A 20463-nucleotide genomic window follows, 5' to 3' on the forward strand; every position below is an offset into this window, starting at 1 on the left:
AGAGAGAGAATGTGATTGTGTTGAGGGAGAGAGAGAATGTGATTGTGTTGAGAGAGAGAATGTGATTGTGTTGAGAGAGAGAGAGAATGTGATTGTGTTGAGGGAGAGAGAGAATGTGATTGTGTTGAGAGAGAGAGAGAGAATGTGATTGTGTTGAGGGAGAGAGAGAATGTGATTGTGTTGAGAGAGAGAGAGAGAGAATGTGATTGTGTTGAGGGAGAGAGAGAATGTGATTGTGTTGAGAGAGAGAGAGAGAGAGAGAATGTGATTGTGTTGAGGGAGAGAGAGAATGTGATTGTGTTGAGAGAGAGAGAGAATGTGATTGTGTTGAGGGAGAGAGAGAATGTGATTGTGTTGAGAGAGAGAGAATGTGATTGTGTTGAGAGAGAGAGAGAATGTGATTGTGTTGAGGGAGAGAGAGAATGTGATTGTGTTGAGGGAGAGAGAGAATGTGATTGTGTTGAGGGAGAGAGAGAATGTGATTGTGTTGAGGGAGAGAGAGAATGTGATTGTGTTGAGAGAGAGAGAATGTGATTGTGTTGAGAGAGAGAGAATGTGATTGTGTTGAGAGAGAGAGAGAGAATGTGATTGTGTTGAGGGAGAGAGAGAATGTGATTGTTGAGAGAGAGAGAATGTGATTGTGTGGTGTTGAGAGAGAGAGAGAGAATGTGATTGTGTTGAGAGAGAGAGAATGTGATTGTGTTGAGAGAGAGAGAATGTGTTTTTGTGTTGAGAGAGAGAGAATGTGATTGTGTTGAGGGAGAGAGAGAATGTGATTGTGTTGAGAGAGAGAGAGAATGTGATTGTGTGGTGTTGAGAGAGAGAGAGAGAGAATGTGATTGTGTGGTGTTGAGAGAGAGAGAGAATGTGATTGTGTGGTGTTGAGAGAGAGAGAGAATGTGATTGTGTTGAGGGAGAGAGAGAATGTGATTGTGTTGAGGGAGAGAGAGAATGTGATTGTGTTGAGGGAGAGAGAGAATGTGATTGTGTTGAGGGAGAGAGAGAATGTGATTGTGTTGAGGGAGAGAGAGAATGTGATTGTGTGGTGTTGAGAGAATGTGATTGTGTGGTGTTGAGAGAATGTGATTGTGTGGTGTTGAGAGAATGTGATTGTGTGGTGTTGAGAGAATGTGATTGTGTGGTGTTGAGAGAGAGAGAGAGAAATGTGACTGTGTGCTGTTGAGAGTATGTGTTAGATAGATAGATAGATAGAAATTATGTGCCGTTGGGAGTGATAGATAAATTGGTAGATAGAATGATAGAATTGTAGTTTGGGAAAATGTGAGTAAGGGTTTGAAACGAAATGGAGAGAGAGAGAGAGAGAGAGAGAAATTGGCAAGCGGGTAGGCAGGGAGGCGAAACACTGTATTACGTAACCGAGAGGGAGAGAGAGAGAGAGAGCAGCATGTATGTATGTATGTATGCCATGTGTGTGTATGTGTATGTTAAGGAAACGTTCATGGGTGTATACCGCATGTGCAAAAATATCAGCTTATGTTAGTGTTATCATGACCTACACTAAAATCATCACTATATCTATCGTTCCGTCTCTGTTTATCTATCTGCGTGTCTATTAGCCTGTGTATGTCTATCGATCTGTCTATTTATCTACTTTTCTGTCTACTGTCTATCAATCTATATATCTATCTATAGCGTTGAAAGTTATATTTGACGTGTGTGTGTGTGTGTGTGTGTGTGTGTGTGTGTGTGTGTGTGTGTGTGTGTGTGTGTGTGTGTGTGTGTGTGTAATAGGAATAATGGTGACGATGATGATGATAATGATAATAATAATAATAATAATACCCAATAATAATAATAATAATAATAATTTACATTTTCTTAGCACCAGACGATTTTATTCAGCTGTGAAAATACATCAGTAAAAGAAAAATCAGCCAATCATAAAATCGTGTAATGGGGACAGGTGTGCTATGGTTACCACCCAGCGATTTTATTCAGCTGTAGACTTACCCCTACCATGGAGGTGCTTAATGAAGGCTGTTTAAAATCCCTCCCTATAAGCTGAATAAAATCGTCTAAAGGTAACAATAAAATAAATATAAGTAAAAAAAAAAATTGAATATGTCTAATCAGCCCACCTGTCCTACTGAGTTACCTGCTTATTGAGGTCATACGAACATGCATACACACGTACACACACGCACATACCTACACACATGCACCACGTGTTGGCAGATATTATTATTATTATTATTATTATTATTTTTATTATTATTATTGTCACATCATCATCCCTATTGTACATACACAGTTGCATACGTGTAGACACACACACTCACACACACACACACACACACACACACACACACACACACACACACAAGTACAGGTTCCTCTTGCAATATGTGTTTTTCTGGTGTTTTTTTGTCACCTTGACCACTGCCCTCAAAACACCAGGTAATGGCTGTGTGTGTGTGTGTGTGTGTGTGTGTGTGTGTGTAGTAGTAGTAGAGGGTATGTGTGCGGGTATTTGTTAGTATGTGTGTGTGTGTGTGTGTTTTGAAGAGAGAGAGAGAGAGTGTGTGTGTGTGTGTGTGTGTGTGTGTGTGTGTAGTACAAGGTATGTGTGCGGGTATTTGTTATTGTGTGTGTGTGTGTGTTTTTTTTTAATGTGTGTGTGTGTGTGTGTGTGTGTGTGTGTTTGTGTGTGTGAGGGGGGGAGGGAGAGGGGAGTGGGGAGCTGCTGACCTTACAAAGAATGCTTCGTCTCCCCAGTTCCATGACACCCTTATATTCTCCCCATCTATCTATCTCTATATCTATCTCTGTCTATCAGTCTGTCTATCTGTATATCTATCTATTTGTCTTTATATCTACATCTATCTGTCTGTCTGTCTTTTATATCTTTCTGTCTATATTTGTCTATCTGTCTGTCATTTTATCTATCTATCTGTTTATCTGTGTCTGTCTGTCTGTATGTATGTAAAATATGCACCTGTATCTATGGCCAAATCTATCCGGCTCTCTCTCTCTCTCTCTCTCTCTCTCTCTCTCTCTCTCTCTCAGGAATAACCTCGTAAGGAAAGGGTGAGGAGGTGAACGTCGTGTGTGTGTGTGTGTGTGTGTGTGTGTGTGTGTGTGTGTGTGAGAGAGAGAGAGAGAGAGAGAGAGAGAGAGAGAGAGAGAGAGAAATGCATAGTTGATTGTAGTCGAAAGATAGAGTGTGTGTGCGTATGTGTACCTGACAATACGTACATGAACGCCAGGTGTGTACGCATTTAGCACACCTGCCACACGTGCTGAACATGTTGACCTTAAAGGAGAGAGAGAAAGAGAAAGAGAGAGAGTGATAAAAAATACGTGGAAAGATAGATGGATAGATAAATAGATAGATAGATAAAGAAGATAGAATGTGTGATGAAAAATTACGAGGAAAGATAGATGGTTAAATAGATACATACATGGAGAGAGAGAGAGAGAGAGAGAGAGAGAGGGAGGGAGGGAGGGAGGGAAGGAGGGAGGGAGGGAGAAATGGGAGAGGAGAGAGGGAGGAGAGGGGAGAAAGGAAGAAATAGAATGTGGAAGGGAGGAGGAGGAGGTGAAGAGAAGAGGGATGGGAGGAAAGAGGAAGGGGAAGAGGGGAGAGAGGGGAATGATAGGGGGGGGATTAACCAGGGACTAGGAGTTGGGGAGGGGAGAAAAATTGAGGAGAGGAGGGAAAGGGAAGAGGAAAAGGGAGGGGAGGAAAGAAAAGAGGAGGGGAGGGGGGAGGGGGAGGAAGAAGGAAAAGAGAAGGGGAGGGGAAGGGAAGAGGGAGGGGAGGGGAGGGGAGGAGAGAAAAGAGAAGGGGAGGGGGTGGGGAGAGGGAGGGGGAAGTGTACTGTATGTTGTAACTAGGTAGGTCGAAGGAGAGAGAGAGAGAGAGGTCGACCTTAACAAGAATGCTGTGATATTTATTTACTATTAAGGCGTAAACATCTGCTGGTGTTAATTCTCTCTCTCTCTCTCTCTCTCTCTCTCTCTCCCCCGTATTTCCAACTGCCTACGACCTCCAGTCTTGTAAACGCAGTGTGTCCAGGCCTCTCGAAATGAACGGATCTTGAATTTGGCCTCTGTTATCTTGTTTTTATTTTTATTATTATTATTATTATTTATTATTATTATTATTAGTATTTATTTTTTGAGGGAACAATATTGCTGACTTTTGGATTTGAGTTCCTTCTTCCTTGCATAAAAAAAAAAAGTTACATTCACCTTCACTCTATCTAATTCTCTCTAATCCTCTCTAACTTTCCTCTAATCCTCTCTAACCTTTCCTCTAATCCTCTCTAACCTTTCACCTAATCCTCTAACTCTTTCCTCTAATCCTCTCTAACTTTCCTCTAATCCTCTCTAACCTTTCACCTAATCCTCTCTAACTTTCCTCTAATCCTCTCTAACTTTCCTCTAATCCTCTCTAACCTGTCATCTAATCCTCTCTAACCTGTCATCTATTCCTCTCTAACCTGTCATCTAATCCTTTCTAACCTGTCATCTAATCCTTTCTAACCTGTCATCTGATCCTTTCTAACCTGTCATCTAATCCTTTCTAACCTGTCATCTAATCCTTTCTAACCTGTCATCTAATCCTCTCTAACCTGTCATCTAATCCTTTCTAACCTGTCATCTAATCCTTTCTAACCTGTCATCTAATCCTTTCTAACCTGTCATCTAATCCTTTCTAACCTGTCATCTAATCCTTTCTAACCTGTCATCTAATCCTTTCTAACCTGTCATCTAATCCTCTCTAACCTGTCATCTAATCCTCTCTAACCTGTCATCTAATCCTCTCTAACCTGTCATCTAATCCTCTAACATTTCCTCTAATCCTTTCTAACCTTTCATTTAATCCTCTAACTCTTTCCTCTAATCCTCTCTAACCTTTCATTTAATCCTCTAATCCTCTAACTCTTTTCCCTAATCCTCTCTAATCCTCTAACGCTTCTCTCTAATCCCCTCTAATCCTCTAACTCTTCCATCTAATCCTAATCGTTCTAATCTAATCTCTTGCAGACACAACCTCACCGTAGGACAAGTCAGTCTGGTTTTGCCTCAACTGGACACAATGATGACGGTGTTGGCTGACTCCTGCCCCACGCCCCTGCCCCCCTCCTCCTGCCCCCCCTCCCGCTACCGCACCCTGGACGGCACCTGCAACAACCCGGACCAGCCCAGGTGGGGGGCGGCCAACACACCCTACCTGCGCCTCCTGCCTGCCTGGTATTCCGACGGTTAGTACTGTGGCCATTGGTGCTGAAAAGTTGATCAGGCGGAAATTTAAGGAAGTTACCCATTGTGATTTATATTGTATTACTTTCTCTTTCTTCCTCTCTTTTCCTCTTCTCTCCCCTCCTCTTCTCTTCTCCTCTCCTTTCTTCTCTTCTCGCCTCTCCTCACCTCTCCTCTTCTTTTCTCATTTGTATCTCTTGTTTCTTTTCTATATGTTTATTTGTCCTAGTACACTGCTCGACTGGTTAGCACAGTGGGTCTTAGTGCCAAAAAATTGATGATAATATTATTAGGTACGGGAACCAATTATTTACTGCGGTTTGTCCTATAATACATTGTTTTGTTTTGTTTTTAGTTATTTATTTTTTACTATGTCGGATTAAGAGAGAGAGAGAGAGAGAGAGAGAGAGTTGAGCAAATGGGGAAAGTAAGAGTGATAGTGACAGTACCGTTGTGTTGTGGTGATGTAAAGGTGTGTGTGTGTGTGTGTGTGTGTGTGTGTGTGTGTGTGTGTGAAGGGCTTGTAGGGGTGGGTTTTGTTTATGTCGGTGTGTGCGTTTTTATTGAGTACGTGTGTGTTTTTCAGGGTGTGAATAGATTTACTTACATAAGTACATAGCTAGATATACACACATGAGTTCACTACGTACATACTGTGCATACACACATACATACATACAATTACAGTACATAACTACCTACCTACATATATACATACATACATACATACAATACCTACCTACCTACATACATACATACAGTACCTACCTACCTACTTACGTACATGGAAGTACACACACACATACTTCCTCTTAAACGCAGTGTGTCCAGGCATCGCAGAAGAAACATTTTGGATCCGGCTGTACTAATTTTACTGGAAAGTGGTGCTGCCTTCAAGCCTTTGGTTCTTTCTTTTTTATATAGAACTGCACCTACTTGTACGTTAGTGTGATGTAGATAGATATAGATAAATATATACATTGTAAGTATAGACGTAAGTATATCCCCCACACACAGGTACTCCAGTTCAATGCCTCCCTCACCCACACACACACACACACACACACACACACACACACACACACACACACACACACACACACACACACTCAAATGACACGGGTTTTTGCGTAATTCAGCACCATTCACACAGTAACGTAGCGGCACCAATCCACACCAGGCACCATATGCAGAAAACATCTCATCCGTTTCTCCCGATTAAAACACTTTATAATTATCAAACCATCTTATTTTGTAGTCTTCTGGGTGTTATTTAGTTTACTTAGTTTGTTTGTTTGAATGTTTGAACTTGTGTGAGCAAAGATAAAAGTGAAGAAGATCAATCACACACGGAAATGTCGGTTGTGGAGAGACGCAAGTTTGAATTTGAATTCTTTTTCTCTAACGTTTTCGGCCACAGAACCCGTCTTGTGGCAGTAGATATATAGAGATAGATAATTAGATAAAGATTAAATATTTGTTGGTTCCGTGGAGCCCGAAAAGTTAGAGTAAATAAAGATAACTCTCTCTCTCTCTCTCTCTCTCTCTCTCTCTCTCTCTCTCTCTCTCTCTCTCTCTCTCTCTCTCTCTCTCCACTGGTCGTAACGGATCGTCTAAATTCTGTACTCCATTCACTCTGACTTGGCCTAAAATTACTGTCTTTGTATCCTCACTACACTCTCTCTCTCTCTCTCTCTCTCTCTCTCTCATAGCATATACTTGAGAACATACATAAATACTTCCCACACCAGACCCCACTTCTCTCCACCCCCCCACCCCTACCCCCCCAAGATGGCGCCATTCACTCTGACACAACATCATAATCATCGCCGTGCTCAATCTCTGGCAGCCTACCCTTTGCTCCATGGTGGGGGGGGGGAGTAGAGTTCGCGAATAATAGATTTTTTGAAAGCTTTTTTTTTTTTTTTTTTTTTTTTTTTTTTTACGCAATATTTCTTGCCGTTTCTTCTGTGTGTTTCAGGTGGATATTTCTCGTAGTTTCCTTTGTTTCAAAATCGCGTTTTTTTTTCCAAGTCTTTTCGTTGCTAGTGACTGAAATTGCAAATGACATTATTATTGTTTTATTGCCCTCCCCCCCTCCAGTAATTTCCCCTTATTGCACGTTGTTAGGTTATGAAATCAAGAATAAACACACACACACACACACACGTTACCACTGCTGGCGCAGTGGTAACGTTCTCGCTTGCCATCTGGTAGACGGGAGTTCGCGCCTCGCTCAGGTTGCGAAAAGTTTCACTGAAGAAGTGGGTGGTTACTGTCCTCCTCGAGCAAGGGGACGGGTGTGTGGGTGTGTGAAGGTCACAGCCTTGCCCTTAGATCGGACTATATGAGCTCTCAGCTCCCTTCCGGGAGGGTAAAATGCTGACGATCACGACCATCAAGTGATCCTGACCGACCCGGTGAATTACACACACACACACACACAAACGTTATATCTGTATCTCTTGTAATTTTTTTTTATATCTACAGGATGGTCCATTTTACTCTTGATATCAGCATTATAATAGGCTTTACGGTATCCTAGGTCAGCGCGTACAAGTTGGTGAAATGGGGCAGCACAAATCCTTAGAGTTTTCTGACTTGTGAAAGGGGGTGGGTGTGTTTGGGTGTGGGTGTGGGTGTAGTTCATCCAGCATGCCCTTGGAAATGTTTACAATATTTAATTATTATTATTATTATTATTATTATTATTATCATTATAACCATTATTTTTGCTGTTGCTATTACTACTACTACTACTGCTACTATTGACTAATTCTCAATCAACGTCTTCTTCTCCTCCCACAGGCGTCTCCACCCCCCGTGCAGCCCTGTCCGGCCACCCACTGCCACCCGCGTCTGTGGTGTCTGTGGCCGCCCACGCCGGGGATGTCAGCACACACGCCCACGTCTCCCTCCTCACCGCTGTGTGGGGGCAGTTTGTGGCCCATGATCTGTCCAGGCCAACTGTTAGCGAAGGCGTCAGGGGCGAGAGAGTGAGTTTATTGTGTGGCTTGACTGTGTGTGTGTGTGTGAGAGAGAGAGAGAGAGACAGAGACAGAGAAAGTGAGCGAGTTAATTGTGTGGCTCAACTGTGTGTGTGTGTGTGTGTGTGTGTGTGTGCGTGAGAGAGAGAGAGAGAGAGACAGAAAGTGAGTGAGTTAATTGTGTGGCTCAACTGTGTGTGAAAGAAAGAGAGAGAGAGAGAGTGAGTTAATTGTGTGGCTCAACTGTGTGTGAAAGAGAGAGAGAGAGAGTGAGTTAATTGTGTGGCTCAACTGTGTGTGTGTGAGAGAGAGAGAGAGAGTGAGTGAGTGACTGAGTTAATTGTGTGGTTCAACTGTAAGAGAGAGAGAGAGAGAGTGTGAGTTAATTATGTGGTTCAACTGTGAGAGAGAGAGAGAGAGATTAATGTATGATTCAGCTGTTAGGGAAGGCATGAGAGGATGGCTTAATTATAGGTGGTGACAGAGGAGAGTGAATTTAATAAATATATTTAGTGATGTATTTATTTTAGTGATTAATATGTTGGTGGTGCAAAGATATTTTTTCATATTCCGGTGTGCAAGGATAGTTTTAACACACACACATACACACACACACTCTCTCTCTCTCTCTTTCTTTCTCTCTCTCACCACCCCTCATGACCCCCTTTTTCTACCACAGCTGCGGTGTTGTGGTGGAGGGGAGACTCACCCAGAATGCTACCCGATCATAAACCAAGACTTCTGCTGGGAATACGCAAGAACCGTCCCGGCCACCACCACCGACTGTGCATTGGGTAAGTCAGAAACCCTCGGACTCTTAGCACGGTATTGTAGTGCCATTAGGAAGCTTACTAACACCTCCTCCTTACCGATTTATTTCTCTAGTGCAGTTAGGAAGCTTACTAACACCTCCTCCTTACCAATTTATTTCTCTGGTGTAGTTAGGAAGCTTACTAACACCTCATCCTTACCATTTTATTTCTGATCCTGCTCCCGCATGTCAACAAGTGGGTTAGCGGAGGGTTAGTGCCCCTCCCTGTAAAATAACTAACTCAGAAGACAGAGAGCCACCCTTTGAAGGATTAAGGCATCAGGCAATAGATAGATAGATAATAAATTGGGTCAGAGTTCAAGCTGCAGCTCTCACTTAGCTACAATTCATGGTACGCCTGATTTTCTTTCATCCTAACAATTTCCAGCTGTGTATGTGTGTGAGTGTGTGTGTGTGAAGTACAGCAGTTAGCAGTTTTGAGCACTTGGTTAAGCTTACAGTCCATAGAAAATATTGATTGTATCATGGAGAGCCCATTATGGAAGTTGATTCAGTAAAACTAGGCGACTGTAGCTCTGTGTAAGGCTTGTTGAATTTCATACCACCACAGCTTAGTACTGAAGTTGTAGGAGTGACCCAGTTCCATGAGGTGATAGCAAACCAAGTATAATTGTGTGTGTCACCAGGTGTAAGGGAGCAGCTGAACAGTGCCACAGCGTTCCTGGATGCCTCAGCAATCTACGGCGCCTCAAAGGAGGAGTCTGACACCCTGCGTTTGTTTGAGCGTGGCCACCTGAAGACACAGGCTGACTGGCTCCTTCCACGAGCTACGTCACACACATGCAAGGATGCCATGATGTAAGTGATGATGGCTGGATTGATTTTATTCTTAATCATACTGTTATTGTTGTCTCTTTACCCTTTCAGCATGATGATTTCTTGTTTCATTTTCTTCATGCATCCATCAGACTGTTTTATTTAGCTTTAGGGAAATGCTTCTTGTAAAGATGCTGTGATGGAAGTTGTTTATTCATCATACATTTAATGTAATAACTCAGTTATTAAAGTCTTGCTATTGCCAAGTAATTTTACCTTTTTAAATTAGAACTTTCCTGATGCAGTATATAGTAAAACTCACTTACCACAGTGGTAATTCACTTTTTTTCTAATTATCCCAAATAATTTTATTTGGTTTAGGAAAAACCTCTTTGATAAGGGAATAATAATAATAATGATAATAATAATAATAATAATCATCATAATGATAAGCCCAACAACACATCAGTATCACACTTGAGCACTTTGCAGTTATGGGACAGCTGTCTGATGCACACAGGTAGGTCAAGGGTGGTCCTTGATGCTGTGTACTGGTGTAGCGCATCAACCCTGTTTCCATCATACTCCTCAGGTGTTTCCTTGGTGGTGACCTGCGCCTGAACCTGCATGCAGGTCTTGGAGCGCTACATACCCTGCTGGTCCACGAACACAACCGCGTGGCCTCAGCGCTGGCTGAGCTCAACCCTCAGTGGGGCGATGACACTGTATTTGAGGAAGCGCGTGCTGTTGTGGCGGCACAGCTGCAGCACATCACGTATCATGAGTACCTGCCCACACTGGTTGGTGCCAGGGTAGGTTATCACTCAGCTTCTTGTAACTCACTCTCAAATGAATAAAATTCACTGACATGATCTTCAGTAGAATATTGTACTAGAATGGTCCCAGCAATGAGAGGGTCATCTTTTTCTTTCTATTTTTCTAGCTGACACAAGAAAACCAAACCCATTTTTGTATGAGAAATAAGAGTTAAAGATGATTGAATGGTGATGGTAATAATGGTAATGATGACAATAATGAATGCTTGCTGAATATATTCCTATGTTGTTCACAGATTGCTGAGGAGAATGAGCTGATTCCACAGTTAACTGGATATTACCATGGTTATGACATCACCATTGAGCCAGGTGTATTCAATTCTGTAGCAACGGCCGTACTGGAACTGATGCTGTCATTGCTACCCAACACCCTAACACTTGGCCACCAGCACCTGCCCCTTGCCGCCACAGCGCTGAATATGTCCATCTTGTATCAGCCTGGGGCATACGAACAGCTGATGGTTGGGCTGGTGTCATCCAATTCACTCACTTTTGATGCAGCTGTGAGCAGGTCCATTAGGGAGTACCTGGGTAGTGAGGACCTTGTGGCACGAACCATACAAGCTGGGAGGGATCACGGCCTGCCGCCTTATGTGGTGTGGCGCCCCCTTTGTGGACGCAGCCCTGCCCGCACTTTCGACGACCTCACGGACACCATGGATCTTGAACAGGTTGCCAGGCTACGGTCCATCTACGTGAATGTGGCGGACATTGACTTGTTCACTGGTATCATCTCGGAGCGGCCAGAAGATGGAGCACTAGTTGGGCCCACTGGATCTTGCCTGTTAGCGCTGCAGTTCAAAGTCCTGCGCCAGACTGACCGCTACTGGTATGAGAACGACCTACCACCCACAGCATTCAGCAAGGAACAGCTCTTTGAACTCAGGAAGACCTCGATTGCACGGCTCCTGTGTGACAATGTACCCGGCCTTGAAGCGGTGCCCAGGTCGGCCTTCCTATCACGTGACCAGTTCCTAAATGCCCCAGTGCCTTGTAGGGATATAGACCATGTGAATCTTAGAGCGTGGAAGACCCGGGGAAAGGTGGTTGTGGCAGAAGACATCCTACACAGTGTGGTGGAGAAGGGGAAGCAGGCAGTTGAGAAGCGACGCCAAATGGAGAAGCGTATATTTGAGAAAGGCCTTGTGGCAGAGGCAAAATCACCGCTGGGTTCTGCGTATGCCAACAACAAACCCAACCCAACTTCCCTCGTCCTGGCCAACACCTCCGTCCTTCTTGAGGCCACCAGTCAGGAGCTGATCACAATAATGCACGACCGCCGTGTGCGTCGGCAGATCCAGGGCAACGAGTTTGACTCCTTTGATCTCAACCTCCCAAATGTGGACATCTCAGGGCTGGTGCCACCCGCCCCTCTTATCCGTGCGTGCCGTGAAACCGAGGAACACCGCGCCTGTGATGCCCGTAACCGGTTCCGCACCATCAGCGGTCACTGCAACAACCTGCGGCGACCTGATTTTGGCCGCTCAAACACGGTATTTGCCCGCATGCTTCCAGCCGGGTACAACGATGGAATATCCGAACCACGTACCCGCTCTGTAACCGGCAGTCCACTTCCGTCCCCCCGCACCATCTCCACTGTCATTCACAACGACATCTCTCACCTGCACTCCCGCTACACGCTGATGGTCATGCAGTTTGGGCAGTTCCTCGACCACGACATCACCTTCACCCCCGTCAACAAAGGCTTTCAGAACTCCATCCTGGACTGCCGGGATTGTGAGTCGCAGCAGCGCGTCAACCCTGAGTGCTGGCCAATCCCTGTACCTGACAATGACCCGTTCTTCCCCTCCGTCAATATCTCATCTGGTCGACCCTTTTGTATTGCATTCACCAGGTATCGTACACACTTGGAGCTTCTATGATTATGTTATCCATGTGATTGTGTAAACAAATGCAATCTTTTCAGCTTTGGATTTCGACACTCTGAATTAGGCATCTACAATAGCACATCTGTTAACATAAGACTTTCCTTTTATTGTTAACAGTCATTAAGTGAGAAGAAAGAGAAATACTTGGTGGTCCTCTGGATGAGGCCACCTCTGAGTATCTAGAGCTTTGGATGTAAGAGATTAATTGATTGATTAACTTGCAGCACAATATATTGGTAGATTAATTGATAGATTAATTACTTTTGGTTGCACTTTCCAATCATCTTCCCTCATAGGTCCCTGCCTGGCCAGCAAACCCTTGGGCCACGTGAGCAGATCAACCAGAACACAGCCTTCCTGGACGCATCTCACATCTACGGCCAGGAGCTGTGTGAGGCCAGGGGACTGCGCTCTAACCAGGGAGGCAGACTGAATGTAACAAGTATCGGACCGGTCAAACCTCTTCTGCCACAGGTATGATTTATCTGTCCTTTGATCTGTGTAACTATTGATCTCTGTTATCTGTCGGACAGTCTGTTTCTCTTAACCTATTGATCTGTTTATCTGGCTAGCTATTTCTCTCATTCTGTCCATCTGTCTGTCTGTGTATCTGTATATCTGTCTGTCTATCTCTTTCTGTCTAGTGTATTTACTTATCTACGTACCTACAGTACTTACCTATCTACCTAAGCCGAATAGACCTGGGAGGCCAACAGAGGCTGTGAATATTGGACTGGCTGAACCCCTGCTGCCTCAGATCTGTCAGTTTATCCAATTTTCTGTCCCATCTATCTGTTTGTCTGTCTTTGTTTTCTTTGTATATCTCTGTCTGTCCATTTTCATGTCTATCCGTGATTGTTTCTGATTATATCTGTCCCTGCCAGTACTCTGCTAACACTTTGGTGCTGACGGGGAGCCCATATATTTCCCTGCACCTGACCATGGTAAGGACCTTGGTCCAGCCCGGGGGAGGCATTGCCTGCTATAGGGGGACACCAGATCCTTGCATAGTGATGAACTGTATTGTACTGTACTGTACCTGTAAGATGGCCCCATAGAAGTAGTCACTTACTTGTGGTTGACGAGTCTGCTCAACCAGACAGATGAGTTAAGCAGCAATGGCATATCACACACCTCAAATGCCTTTTTAATCTTACAGTTATTTGTTGGTCCATTCACTTCATTCTGACACTTCCTACCTTTTGTATATTTATTCTGGTTCACTCACACAATAAATTATGTTGCAGGAGAGTGGCAACCCAGAGTGTAAGGCTGACACTGGACTCTGCTTCAAGGCTGGAGACACAAGATCATCAGAACAACCTGGTCTGGCGGTTGTACACACGTTATGGATGAGGGAGCATAACAGGATTGTGAATGAACTGTCAAGGGTAAGAGAGATTTAGTAGAGAGAGACTAGAGTGAAAGATGAGAGAAAGTTACAGTAGAGGAAGAAATGAAAGAGAGGAAAAGAATATAAATAAGAGTGAGCAAGATAGTTTATAGAGGGAAAAAGAATGAGAACCTAATGTAAGTTAAAATTATTGTATCGTACCCAACCCAACCCATACCATCTCATCCCCATACCCTACCCAGCACAAACAAGACTAGTCCAACTTTATTCATCCTGTCCTCACCTAGCCTACCTTTCCCTTCCCTTCCCTTCCCCAATGACACTATTCCAATGTAACTCATCCTGACCTAGTCTAACCTAACCTAACCCAGGCTACTCTCTCCTAATACCCCCACAGATCAACCCTCACTGGGATGATGAGCGTCTGTACCAGGAGGGCCGGCGCGTCCTGACGTCAGAGTGGCAGCATGTGGTGTACAACGAGTTCCTGCCACGTGTGATGGGATGGAACGCCATGGATCTCTACTCCATCAGACTCAAACCAGAGGGATACTATGGAGGTGGGCTGACTGCTGAATGTGGTGGTAGTGGTGGGTTATAAATGGTAGATTGAGTGGTAGAGCTCATGGGTTAGAAAGGTCAATGACTTACACATTGTTTTCAACCCTAGAGATGATAGCAGGTTATTTTTTTAACGCCATGGTCACCTAATGATGGCTCTCCACACTGCTTAATCCCTAGCAGCATTCCTGTTGAGTTCCTTATCATGTAAAACACTACCAGGGATGTTGGTTGATCTCCAGTCCTTAAATGATCTGAACTAGAGTATGTTAGCCTTGCTTCAAACAACTTTGCTCCAGAAGGGACATATGGGATTGTCTCTTACCATTTATTATCAGAAAGATGTAATTTTGAGTATCATCCTGGCATTTCACTACATACCTGTGATTTACTTCCCTGTTTAAGAGTGATTGTTTGGCTAGTGATGTAAGGTGCTGCTACTTGAGGTGAAGGTCGGGTGGTGTGCATGTTTTCAGGCCGTAGAGGCAGCTGGTGGTTTCTTGATCATGTAATGCCACAAGGCTGATGGCTGGTGACCTTTTATATGTGACCTAACTTTGAGTCCTTACCCTTCACAGAGGATATGACACTGAATGTTGTAACTGGATTGTAGTCCAGTATATCCAGAAAACTCCAGTTAATTAATAGCCCACCAATTTTATACAGTGCTTTAAACAGTGTAGCTTCCCCCAGTTTGTGCAGTAAAGAAAGGTTAAGTTTGTATCATGATGCAGAATTATGCCATGCCATTTCAGTTTAAGAACCAAGCCTTTCTGAGGAAGAATCTGACATGATATTTTGCTATTACTGAACTGCCATAAGGTGTTTTAATTAACCATAGGAAAAACAGCCATGTCCCACAGGTAATTGACTCTGAATCTGGATAACATATTTTTTAGTTTATTGTTGTTGTACCAGCTACATTTATTCAACTTTGGAAAGGCCTCTTCTATTGTAGGGGTATATTAAGGGTGTAACTAACCCCTTCAGTTCAAAAAAATATATTCTGAGCTAAGTAGAATCAATGGCGGAGGAAAATGAAGCACACCATTGCCCTCTGACACCCACAGAATATGACGGCAACTGCAACCCCGGCATCCTCAATGAGTTTGCCACGGCGGCCTTCCGGTTCGGCCACTCCCTGATCCGCAGTTCACTCCTCAGGATGGACACCACCTTCAACACCAACGAGGTCCCTCAGGTGGAACTCAGGAAGAGCTTCTTTAACCCAGACATGTTGTGAGTGCAGCAAGATGTTTTTCCTGCCATACTATGAGTTTCATTCATTTCCAGCCCATTTCACATAACTCAGTGGCAGAAAAAGACTGTTATTGCACGGCATCCATTCCTTAGCACTGTTGTGGGACAGGCATCATAGTCTAGTGTTACTTTATTGTTACAACTCTGCATATAAGTTGGAATGAAAGCAATTTTAGACTGCGTTAAGGTAAATAAAATTAATATGTAGGCATAATGATGTGCTGTAGGAAGGATGCATAACTGTTGTATTGTTTTCTACTGTTAATGAACTACAGAGGGAAAAAAAAAAATTCTTTCCCAAGTTATAGTAGACACTATAGCACCCAACCCACTCTCTTTGTCACCACCCCTAACATCAACAAACGTACCCCCAGACTCGAACCCCAGATGATTGACGAGCTTGTACGAGGCCTCATCAACACCCCTATGGAAACACTTGACAATTTCCTCACCCAAGAAATCACTAACCACCTCTTTGAAGACTCCACGGTGCCATTCTCTGGGCTTGACCTGGCGGCACTCAACATCCAGAGGGGCAGGGAACATGGCCTGAGGTCCTATAATGACTACAGGGCCGTTTGCAATCTCCGTCGGGCACGAGCCTTCTCAGACCTTGGCCGTGAGATCAAACCAGAGTTGATTGAGAAGCTGCAGAGGGTAAGTGATGAAGATAATGATGATGGTGATCCAGTATTATAGTCATTTTTTTTTTTCCCTCTGATGGAACAGAGCCTGAATACTAACTCATGGTTGCATAAGATTCAATGAGCCTTAATTATGAGGTAGAAGTAAGTCTCCTTAGTCACCAGTCTGACTACACTTGGCAATCAACTGAGCCAAAAGGGATTAGGGATATTTGTCAGGTGGTAACATACTGAGCAACATGATTCTTTTCCTTTCTTTTCATATCACCCACTGCTGTTAATTTTGGCCTGACCCTCATGCAGGTATACGCCAGTGTGGAAGACATTGACCTGTTCACCGGTGGTCTGTGTGAGACCCCACTACAGGGTGGCATCATCGGACCCACTTTTGGCTGCATCCTTGGGCTTCAGTTCTCGTTCTTGAGAAAGTGTGATCGATTTTGGTAGGTTGACAGCAGTTGTTATGTTTTCCTGTAATAGCCACACCTTTAGTCATTGTTACTGGTGTGGCTGCAGGCGTACCTTAATGTGGACACAGTGAACTGCAGGCTGAAGTTGCCTTCCTCCTGCAATCCACCTTCGTGCTTCTAGGGGTTAAAGAAGGCATGTAGGGGCATTTTTATTACCAGGCGGAGCAGCCACTCACTTATACCATTGCCACCACAGGAAGGCACTTAAGTCAGTCTTATATTATAGTTTTGGGACACCCACCATCAAGGATGCCAGAAGCAGGTGGATAAAGTAGGGCAGTTCCACCCCTGAATTATCAGTGGAGAGTCAGACATGCTTTTGCCCCCTCCCCATATCTCATCAGGAACTCATTACAAGTGTGGTATGCAGCTCTTGCAGGAAATTTGAGTACATATGCTACAGTATGTTATTCTTCACAAAAGCATGATCATACCGTAGTCATCCAGCTGAGATAAATGAGGATGATACGTGAGTTTTAGGTAGGGATAATTGTCAGGCTAGAGTAGAGGTGCTGTAGTATGCCAGGGATCTTTATCAGGTGAGAACAAACACACTGAAGTTGGCCATGTATGTACAGTCAGTCAGGAGAGTGTCGCACGCCTGGGGATCAATGGTTGTGAAAGTGTGTGAGTTTTGCAGACACTTATGAAACTATTAAACATCTTGCCTCAAAAAATGCACCAACAGCATGTGACAATATAGGTGATTTCCAGCTCTAATGGTTTCCAAGGACAATATTTGCACTTATAATTACAAGGAGGGGGGGAGTGAGTTGGAGAGAGGGCAGTCAAATGGTGGGTGACAGAGCGACTTGGAGGCATTTTGTCTGCGGCCACCCTTTGCGGGAATAGGACGTCAGAGTATAGATAGATAGGTAGATAATTACAGAGTGCTTATAACCCCCGGCTAACCTGCACTCCACCCCACAGGTTTGAGACATCCGACCCCAGCCTGCGTCTGACGGAACAGCAGCTGGCAGAGATCAGGAAGGTAACCATGGCGTCACTCATCTGCCAGAACTGTGATGCTGTTGACACCATTCAGGCCAGGGTCTTCGATATGCCACACCATTTCCTGTGAGTGTTGGCTTTAATTTTCTCTTTTCTTCTCTCTTGCTCGATACTCCCTATTTCTCTCTCTCTTTTCCATTCTTTTACTTTTGTCTCATCTCTCTCTCTCTCTCTCTTTAATTCTTTCTCATTTCCTCTCTTTACTCTTTAATTTTGTCTTCATGCCATATCATTTCCTGTGAGTTTTGGCTTTATTTATCTCTTTTCCTCTCACTTGCTCTCTTCTCCCTATTTCTATCTATTCCTGTCTCTTTTCCAGTCTGTTTTTAATTTTTTTCTGATGTCACTTTGTCATTAATTCTTTATTATTTACTCTCTCTAATTTTGTCTTTACCGGGACACCTGTCAGCAAATATGTCTCTGTCTTTGGTAACTAATTTTCTCCTCATTGTCTGTCTCTCACACCTGTTAATTCTTTTCTTGCATCCAGTATTCTCTTATTTTCTTTCACTCACTATATACCAGATATGCTATTTTTTCTTGCCCTCTAAATTTACTTGTTTTTATATATTTTAGCTAGGTAGTGATATGATGATAATGATGATGATTCTCTCCCTCTCTCTCTCCTATTAAAAAAAAATAATGCCCTCGCAAATCCCATATAACGTTTTTTTTTTTTTTGGGGGGAGGGGTATCTAGGATGGTCAAAATCTAGCCTAGTGTAATCCATATCATTGAAGCCCTAGGAAGCCGCCCTATACACCTGCCTGTGTGTACATGACAAAAAGCTTCCAGCCAACTCTTCCATTCAAACCTTAACACATTTTTTTCGTGTCCTAAAGTGTCTTACTGGGTGCAGACTTCGGTAATCCATTCCCAGAGGCCCAGTAGTCCTCCTGCATGCCACCACCTTCACAAGTTACCACTTTGACACCAATACCCACTGTCCATAATAAATACATGCTAGGAGTGCCTCATTCTGGACCAGTGTGATGATATTAGTGGGGGTGTTTGGATGACTTGTTGCAGGGTCGTTTGGAAAGTCAGTAAAAACTATTTGTAAAATTTTGGTTCATTGAGCTGTTCACCGCCCAGCCAGGATTGAACTCGCGTGTTTTTGGACAGCTGAGAACTGTTCCAACAACTTGACCACCACCATCTGTCCAGTGATGTCAGTTTCATTTTATTCATACTGGTTCTGTAGAGGAACACTTTCATGCGGTGGATCTGAACTTTGCCACTGCCCAGGTGTACAACTGTCCCTCAGTGGCCTCCCTGGCCCCCAAAAGGAGAAGGTTGGACTGCAGCAGAAGGGCATATTTAATCTGAAGTCCACTGGGTTCACATGCTGATGAACCCACAGCAGCAACAACAACAAACAAAACCACAATTATAATGAATGCAGTGTTGCCTGGCTGAGTGGGTTAATATTGCTGCTTTTGACTGGAGTTTTCTACCACCAGACCAACAAGCAGTCTTAGGAATTAGTACAGCAGGAAAATATATTAAGGTGAGCAGCACACACTGGTTGGAAAGTAACGCACGTAGAACGTACAGTAAAGTCCTCACTCAGGTATATTGGACACCCTTGTCATCATCATCATTGTCATTGTCCTCCTCCTCCTTATCATCATCATCATCATCATCCTATTTTCATAATCATCATTATCTTCTTTATCATCATCATCATCTTTATCCTCCTCATTCTCATCATCATCATCTCATTTTCATAATCATCATCATTGTCTTCTTCATCATCATCATCTTTATCCTCCTCATTATCATCATCATCATCATCACATTGTCATAATCATCATCATCATCATCATCATCATCATCATCATCTTGGTCCCACCTAAGCATCGAGTGAAGTAGGATTCTGAAACTGGAAAAAAAAAAAAAATGAAATTGGGAGAACCATGAACAACACAGCCAATGAAATGGGCCACACACTCATCCACACACCATTCAATTCCTTGGAATCCTGACAAGCACAACCTACAGCACATATATTTTTTAAGTAGCTAGAGAAGAACGTAGCTGTGTTGGTAATGAAAAAAAGTAGGAGAGTAGATTTTATTGCTGAGTAGAAAGTATTTAAAAGTAGATGATGAGGAGGACACAGTAGGTGAAAGTAGAAGGCATTACAGACCTAAAAGTAGTAAAGAGTAGAAGGTATTGCTGTTGAAAAGTAGATAGTGGTGAGGACTTGGTAGATAAAAGTAGGCAGCATTACAGACCTGAAAGTAGTAAAAAGTAGAAGATATCACTGAAAATGTAGCAAAGTAGAATATTCTGTTGATTGCAAAGTATTTAGAAGTTGAAATATTACTGAGGAGAAAATATAAGTGTGAGATCTTGACATCCAGAAAATGTTAAACGTGGGATCCAGCTCTGTGTGTGTGTGTGTGTGTGTGTGTGTGTGTGTGTGTATTTACCTATTTGTAGTATACAGGAATTGAGCAATGCTCGTGTTGTCCTGTCTCCATATCCACATTTATCAAGTCTACCTATACACACATGAATGTTTTTCTCATGCACCACCTCTCTGTCTAAGTCATTCCAAATATTTAAGTATTTACCTAATATACCTAATTATGATATACACGGAATGTACTATGCTCGTGGGTTTCC

The 20463-nt window shown here is 43.4% G+C and overlaps 1 protein-coding gene across 1 annotated transcript in view; it reads left to right on the plus strand.

The window, feature by feature from the left end:
* The window catches only part of LOC145409086 (uncharacterized), a 107009-nt gene that overhangs the window by 83962 nt on the left and 2584 nt on the right, over window positions 1-20463 (plus strand). The window contains exons 6-18 of the mRNA XM_080279631.1: window positions 5014-5231; window positions 8038-8225; window positions 8896-9010; window positions 9675-9846; window positions 10397-10616; window positions 10877-12495; window positions 12826-13003; window positions 13777-13920; window positions 14281-14443; window positions 15515-15683; window positions 16079-16361; window positions 16652-16791; window positions 17749-17895. Of these exons, the coding sequence (XP_080135757.1) occupies window positions 5014-5231; window positions 8038-8225; window positions 8896-9010; window positions 9675-9846; window positions 10397-10616; window positions 10877-12495; window positions 12826-13003; window positions 13777-13920; window positions 14281-14443; window positions 15515-15683; window positions 16079-16361; window positions 16652-16791; window positions 17749-17895 (3756 nt within the window). The remainder of the gene's footprint in view (window positions 1-5013; window positions 5232-8037; window positions 8226-8895; window positions 9011-9674; window positions 9847-10396; window positions 10617-10876; window positions 12496-12825; window positions 13004-13776; window positions 13921-14280; window positions 14444-15514; window positions 15684-16078; window positions 16362-16651; window positions 16792-17748; window positions 17896-20463) is intronic.

The sequence above is a fragment of the Coenobita brevimanus genome, chromosome 79 (assembly GCF_032717465.1).
Source record: "Coenobita brevimanus isolate Jiangsu-jjx chromosome 79, ASM3271746v2, whole genome shotgun sequence".
NCBI lineage: Eukaryota > Metazoa > Arthropoda > Malacostraca > Decapoda > Coenobitidae > Coenobita > Coenobita brevimanus.